General features: G+C 25.0%; 3 protein-coding genes across 3 annotated transcripts; 1 reads left to right on the top strand and 2 right to left on the bottom strand.

Annotated features, from left to right (window-relative positions):
* Positions 1–3: 3 nt before the first annotated feature.
* On the bottom strand, positions 4–1351 carry ENU1_034980 (hypothetical protein; the record flags this gene model as incomplete). The annotated part of the gene is made up of 1 exon (XM_008857404.1): positions 4–1351. A coding segment is annotated over one exon (1348 nt), but the record flags the coding sequence as incomplete, so codon positions are not given.
* Positions 1352–1519: 168 nt separating this feature from the next.
* ENU1_034970 (cyclin, N-terminal domain containing protein) lies at positions 1520–2500 on the bottom strand (the record flags this gene model as incomplete). Its single annotated transcript, XM_008857403.1, has 2 exons — positions 1520–2069; positions 2127–2500. 2 exons carry the CDS (start codon positions 2498–2500, stop codon positions 1520–1522), a joined length of 924 nt encoding a protein of 307 aa, XP_008855625.1.
* A 2677-nt stretch (positions 2501–5177) lies between these two features.
* On the top strand, positions 5178–7709 carry ENU1_034960 (MmpL efflux pump, putative; the record flags this gene model as incomplete). Its single annotated transcript, XM_008857402.1, has 1 exon — positions 5178–7709. The coding sequence occupies one exon, from the start codon at positions 5178–5180 to the stop codon at positions 7707–7709; it is 2532 nt and encodes an 843-aa protein (XP_008855624.1).
* Between the last annotated feature and the right edge of the window lie 438 nt (positions 7710–8147).

Genomic DNA, 8147 nt, shown 5'->3' with positions numbered 1-8147 from the left:
AACAATATGGCTTTTCTTCTAATCCTTTAAGAAAAGAAACAACTTTTGCTAATGACTGATTTGTTTGATTAAATTTTTCTAATATTTTTCTTCTTTTTAATTCCTTTTCTTTATCAATTTCTTTTCTTTTAGTTATATTTTTTGGGGTTGGAGCTCTTATTGTTTGATCATTTTCAGGTACAACAACAGGTACAGGAGAAGGAGCATTATTAGTGGTATTAATTTTACTACTAGATATTTCAATGTCTTTATTTTTTGGTATTTCTTTTTTTAAACTTTCTTGAGACTCTTCAGTTTCGGTTTGAGGTTTAACTTGTTGTTGTGGTACAGAAGGTTGTTCTTCATCAACTTTTTTCTTTTCAACTTTTTTAGTTTCTCTTATTTCTGCTTTATCAATTTCAGGGATTTCACTTAGTAAAAACCCACCTAAAGTCTTTGAAATAATTTGATTTTTATTAACAACAGTAATAATGTTAACAAAATTACTTCCAAATACAATTCTATCAATATGAGGTTGTTTCATATCAGAAGTCCATCTAAAAAACACACAGGTTTTAGCATTTAAGAAAGAAGCACCGTAAGGGTTTAATTTACATTGTGTATTATCAGGAATTTTCCATGAACCTAACTTTTTTAATTTATCTAAAGAACTAATCTTTTGTTCAAAGACTAAGAACTCTTTTTGCGTTTGAATAAATAACCTGTTTTTTGCATGAATACAATCAACAACAAGATCATCAAAAGTAATATTCACTAATAACATTTTTGTTGTTGTTGCAATTACAGCTTTTGTTTCAAAAATACAAAGAAAAGCTGAAAGAGAAATACCATAAACAAGAATTAACTTGTCTTCTCCTGCTATTTGTTTAATGTTTTGTAATTGAGTGTCTGTCTCTATAAATGAAAGACGTTGTTGATTTTCCATTTCTGGCCAACTCATACTAATTACTGCTGAGTCTGTCATAAAAAATATAGTTTGACCATTTGATGAAACGTTACAATGAACAATAACTTTATTATAATTTGAATACTTCCGTCTCTCAAAAAATCCACTTTTAACATTATAAATAATAATATAATCTTCACAAATCACAACAATTCCTTCATCAAGAGAGGCAAGATGAATTATTGGTTTAGTTAATTCAATACGTTCAATTTTATCACTTCCAAATGAACAATATCGCAGTATATTCTTTTCTGCAAAGAAAAGTGTATTACAACATATGCAAACAAATGAGTTTGAAGGTTCTGAATATGGAATTGAATAAATAGACTTATGGATGGCTGAAGGTCCATCGAATGATATTTGGTTTGAATCGGAGATATCTAAAGACCATTCAGTCTGTGACATTATGAAAATGATTTTTTAGTTTTATTTTTTGTTATTATTATATAATAATAATTTTATTATTTTTTAATTATAAAAATTTAGTTTCTTTAAAAAATAACAAGAATTCATTCTTTTTAATCAATGAAATATTTAGTTATATAAAACAACAAAATATAACAAAAAAGTAATTTAAAAATCAGCACAAGGAGGAAGAAGAGAAACAAATTTATGTTGTTCATCTTCAAATTTCTCTTTTATTTTTAAATAATTACTACTCTTAGAACATACTGTAAATTTATGTAAAATGTTAAGACATCTTGCTGTACCAAGAAGGTCTTGTTCAGAATATCCAGAATAAAAAGCCATTGTTTCGTCCCAAAAAGGGGTTGTTTCACACATTTTTCTTCCAAGATACACTGATGCAGCAGCAAGTAGACTTACTTTTTTTTCCATTAATTGATAATCTAATGTTGCTAACTCAATCAAATAACGAGCAGTGATGTGTGGTTTTTCTGTGTTATCAGCTGCTCTTGAAAAACGACGAAGAAAGTCTAAAGGAGTTGGTCTAATGATTTGGAAGTTCAGGGTATTTAAAATTTGACATTCCATATTTTTAATCATATCAGCAGTATATGCATCTCCTGTTAATGTAACCAAATCACTTACAATAACATATGAATACTCTTCAAACTTTGAAGCAATCAAAACAGCAGCAACTCCAACCAATTGGAAATTATTTCTAATAAAAGATAAGTCAAATAAGATAAAAAAAATATTAACTAATGAAAGAACAAACCGTTCAACAGTTTTATTTAATGAAAGGTATTTATCAATAATATATATTGTTAATAGATATGTTTCAGATAACAGTGTTAATACGGTAGAGATTTCAGCAATCCAATCAACTAATTTTTGTCTCATTTTTGGTGTAATATATAATTGACCTGTCATAAAACCAGTTGGGATTATCGTTAACTCTTCTTCTTCTTTTAAATATTTGAATATATCTTTTGCGTACGTTGTCATGAAAAAAGGGTCATCACAATCAAATGAGTCAATGTCTCTAATATTTGATTGAATATTTGGTTGAAGGATATTAGTTTCACTCATTTTTTCAGTTCCTCGTTTTGATGATGGTGCATAGACTAAAGACTCTGTTTGTCTTTGCATTTTTCACGTTTTAATGTTTATTTCAGTTTGCCCTTTTTCTCTTTTAGTTTCAGATTTTTTCTTTTTAATCTCAAAATTTATAAATTGAGTTTTTCATTTATTAGTCTTAATTATCAGACGTATTTTATTCTTTATTCATTTAGATTCTTTAGTTAGAGAAAAGGTTATTGTTTTTGATTGAGTATAGACTTGAAAGTAATTTATTAATATTTATAGGGACATTATTAATGGAGTAATACAAAAATCAATTAAGCAAATAGATTTAAATTGTCTAAAGTTTTTTTCATATTCTGCTTTTTCTTTAGAGAGAAAAAAATAACTTGTTTATTAGTCTTTATTCTTTTCAATTAATAAGTTATAGTTTTGCTAGGATTAGTTGCTGTATCATTATTATGGTTGTTTCTATTATTTTTTCACTTCATCAACAAAATAGAGTTGAGAACTTTTTAAAGACTAGATATCTCTATCGAATTTAATTTAGTACTACTTTCTATGATTAAAAATATTCTTTAAAATAATGTTTTTTATTTGAAATGGTTGTGTGTTGAATAATTGATTTTATATATTCTTAAAGTGACTTTTAGATAGAATAAAGTGAATAATTATATAAAAAAGAAACAAAGTTGTAACAAACGTTGTACAATAAAATTATCAGAATAGATTTTATTTATAATGAAAGGTTCACTGTATTATTCTATGAAAGAGTTAGTTTTATAAATTAAATTCAATAAGATTAGCATTGTTGACATGGAATAAACAAGAATGATATAAACAAGAAAAGAATTATTGAAATAAGTCAACAAATAAGTATGATCAAAATATACTAAATAGTAAAAATTAAAATAATCTTTGTAATGGAAATTAGATATATTACCAGTTAGAATGAGAATATTTGTTTATTTAACTACTTATTAAATATTAAAATAAAGATACTAACAAAATATAATAACTGACAAAGTCTGTTCTATAATTATTTAATTTCAAGAGGAAGAAAGATCATTTTTTATAATATTTAAATCTGTAATTTTAGTTTAATAATATAAATTGAATAAAGAATATATATTTCATTAACTTTATAACATTATTGAATTTTGAATTATTTATGATTAGTTACTGGGTTTATACATATTATTTAAATAGTATATATATATTAAATTTTGACGCATAGAAATAGTTACATTTTATTATCAATATGTGAAATATGATCTTATTATAATAAACTTTAAATTGTTAATATATTTATTGATTTTGTTCATTTAAAACAGATTGAATTGGTTCTTATTCAAAAATAAAACAATATAGAAAATAATGAAAGATTATAGTTTAAATTGGTATTTATATAATATTGATAAAAGGGATTAATTGAACTATTTATATTTAATAGTATAGAATGGTATATACCAAATAAAAATAAAAGTGAAATAAATTTTAATAATTTTTATTTGAAGGGATTGTAAATAATTATTCTTTGACTCTTCAAAAAATTTAAATATTATTATTTTTGGAATGGATATTTTTCTTTGATTGTTAAAGTCTTAAAAAATTTATTCCTTTTGAAACATTATACTTTTAGATTCAATTTTGTTTTATTTAAGAATATTATGTTTTAAAAATGATAATATAGATTGTTATATATTATTCTGGTAATCAAAATATATTCATAAGTTGTTTTGCTGGTTGTTTATATATTTGGTTTAAATGTTTTTACTATCTTATTTTTATCTTTACTAATGAAATTGATTAATCTTTTCCAGAACACACTATTATTTGTTTTTGATGTAAACTCTTAAACAAATATAACAACGTCAACTATTTCTTGATTTTTATTGTTTAATTATATTATAGTCGTGTTAATTAACATTTGTTTATACTATGTTGAAGTATTTGTAAAAAAATCACCCTTGTTTTTAGCACTTTGGTAATTACAAAATATTCTGTAACTCTCTTATAAAAATAAAAATACTTTATAAATAAGTATATTTTTTGAGTCATTCTTTAGATTTATAATTCTATTATTATTTGTTATTTTTATGATAAACAAATGATGTTATCAGATTTTTATTATAAATGAAACTGATTGAGAATTTAATTTTTAGTCTTTCATATTAAAACTAATTTGGTTAGAATAAACTTATTCATTATCATTAATTCTTCTAAACCCAGCTCTTCTTTTTAAGGTTCTAACTAACCCATAACATTATCAAAAAAATAAATATCATAAAAGAAAATTCCAAAATATTAAATTATCAAGAACTTTAAACAAACTAAAGTTAATAAGTGTTTTATCTCTCTTGTAAGAATGGTTATAGAGTTAAACTAAATATTTCATTATCTATATAAATACCTTTAATTTATTTTATTTTCTTTTAACCTCTCATTGATTCTTCTTTGTTTATTTTTCTTAATAAATTGTGTTACTCATTTTTGAATCATTGCTTAAAAAATAAGAGAGGTTGTGTGGAGTTATTTTTTCATATGTTTAAACATGTGGGTATAGTGTTGAGGTTCTTTAGAAACAAAAAATTAAAAAAAAACAAAAATCAAAGTTAATCAAGAAACAGTTTTATGGAAAAAGTAAAATAGGGAGATAGAAGTTCATTTTATAACCACCAAAATCACTTGTTTTTCTAAGTTGGATAAAACCCTACACGTCTAAAAGAAAATAGATAAATAAATAATGGAAGAAACACAACAAGCACAATCAAATGATTCAAGACATGTTGAAGTAAAAAGAGAAGAAAGAAGGGGTGATAAAATATTTAATTTTCTTTTTAGATATATACACAAATTAAGATTTGTAATTGTAATATTTTGGATTCTTGCCGTTATTGGATTTGCTTATCCAGCATTAAAATTTCTTGGAGCTACATCATTGTTTATTGAACCTCCAAAAGGGACATTAGCATATAGTGCAAATCAGTTGGTTAATGAGAAATATCCTGATGTGTTTAAAGAAGGTCAAAATATTGTAGCTATTAAAACAACTGATAATTCTTCTGTTCTTACACCTTACACTGAATCATTTTCACATCAACTAAACAGTTGGATGCAAGAACAACCAATCATTCTTTCTGCTGAAGGATATTATCTTCTTCCTAATTCTTCTAATGCAACTATAATTGACCAAACTGCATTAGAAATAATTAAAAAACAATTTGTCGGGAAGTCAGGAGATGTTACCACAATTATTGTTACCATTGATGATAGAGATGGTACAGCTATTCCAAAATTTGTGAAAGCATTAAGAAAAGAAATTAAACGATTAAACAATGAAACAGATAAATATTATGTTGGAGTAACTGGATTTGAACCTGGAAGTGTTGATTTACAAGAAGAAATTATGGTGTCACTAATGAAAATGGATATTTCATGTATTCCAATTGCTATTTTAGTATTACTTTGGGTACTTAAATCATTGTCATTAATGATTATTCCATTATGTACAATTATAACTTCATTTGTTGTGGCATTTGGAATCATGTATCCTATTACTTTTGCTATTGATATTTATGGTGTTGCTCCTGCCTTAATGATGTCATGTATCGCAGCAATGTCTATTGATTATTCTTTATTCTTACTAACTCGTTTTTCAGAAGAATTATCAATTGAACAAAGTTATTATGATGTTATAAAAAATACTTTACAACATGCAGGAAGAATTATTTTTACATCAGGAGGATTATTAACACTTTGTTTTGTATCATTATGTTTCTTTCCATTAGACGTTATTATTACTTTAGGAATGGGTGCAGCTATTTCCATATTTATTACTATTATTGTCAATCTAACTTTAACACCATCTCTTTTAGGTATATTCCCAAATTTCTTTTCTAAAAGAGGATTTATTCCATGTATAAAACGTTGTAGAGTATGGGCAGAAAAAAAAGAAAAAAGTTATCATAGTAAAGATTCATTGTGGCATAAATTTGCTGTCTTTTTATCAAATAAGAAAATATCTTTTGTTAGTATTCTTATTGCATTAGTTTGTATTGCACCATTATGTGTTTTTATTAAAGATTTTAGTTGGAATGAAGAAGATAATCAAATTATTCCCGCAAAATCAGATTCAATGATATCAAGGTCTTACATCCTCAATGAATATCCAGATGGAATTATTTATCCATATGAACTTGTTATTAGTGGAAATGAAACACAGTATAACGTATTTAGTACTGCTTATTATAATGTAACAAAAGAATTAATGGAAAAATTCTTAGAAAAACCAGAAGACTTTGATAAAACATCATACTATTGTATTAATTACTTTGGAGGTCATATGCTTAATGCTAAAATTATGAAATTAGTATTAAATGATCCTCTATATCACTGGTTATTCAATTCTGTAGTTTCACCAGATAATACAACAACACGTTGTTCTTTCATTCCATTGTTTAATCCTAAAGAATATTCAGACCAAAAACTAAAAATTGTAAGAGACATTATTTCAAATGTTACTTCTAAATATCCACAATTTCAAATCTATGTTAGAGGTTTTGAAGTTGATATTTCAGATTCTATTGTAATTTGTTTTAAATATTTCCCAATTATTATCATTGTATTGTTTGTTCTTTTAGTGATTGTTACAGCTATTTCATTCCAATCATTTATCGCTCCACTAAGAATTGTATTTTCAACTATTACTACTGTGTTATGGATTTATGGATTTGCATCATTTGTATTTTGTAATGACTATTTTGATTGGACATCACAAATAATGAAAGAGTCAATTGGTTTGTACTGGTGTGTTCCTGTAATTACTTTCCCTATTATTATTGGATTATCTTCTGACTATGATATCTTTTTGTTTTCAAGAATTATGGAATTAAGAAGAAAAGGATTGTCAACTCATTTAAGCGTTATCATCGGTGTAGAGAAGGCTGGATATTTAATTTCTTATGCAGGTATTATTATGGCAATAGCTTTCTCGGGACTATTCTTAAGTGCTATTTTGATGTTGAACCAATTTGCATTTATCTTAATGTTTAGTGTGTTACTAGATACTTTTGTTATTCGTTCAATTCTTCTTCCTGCTATCGTTAATTTACTCGGAGAGTTAAATTGGTTCCCTAAAAAATATACTATCCAATTTGACAACTACAAAAAATATATGGATATTATCTCTCCAGAAGTTTCAGAAGAAACCCCAATCATTCATAGTACCCAAAATGATAGCGAAGAGGGAAATGAAAAAACCGCTTTATTAAACTAATTAATAATCATTTTAAATATTTCTTGTTTTTATGACTTTTTATAAAGTAACAGAACTAAGTACATACCCATATGTTTCATTTTAAAAGAATAAAACACAATATTTGACTCATTGTAGAAGTGATATAGGAATAATTATTGACTCATAAAGTAATAATTGTAAAGAAATTCAGAGATATTCAAATTAAAAAATTTCAATTAAAATTTGGTAAATATTAAATTCAAGGAGGTACTTTAGTAGATACTAGTAATTACTTGTTTTTATATCATTTTGAACTGTGTAAATTATTGTTTTATTAAATTGTATTTATAATAAAGCAAAGTTCATTTAGGTAGGTTCAACTTTAACAGCTCTTTTAATTTTTTTCTTGTGAAACTTCTTCTTTTATTAACTTCTTCTTTCTATGACTTTCTCTTGTTCTTTCTTTTCTTTTCTCTT

Source organism: Entamoeba nuttalli, assembly GCF_000257125.1.
Source record: "Entamoeba nuttalli P19 unplaced genomic scaffold asmbl_2620, whole genome shotgun sequence".
Taxonomy (NCBI): Eukaryota; Evosea; order Mastigamoebida; family Endamoebidae; genus Entamoeba; species Entamoeba nuttalli.
This window is presented reverse-complemented; position numbering and strand designations above follow the sequence as displayed.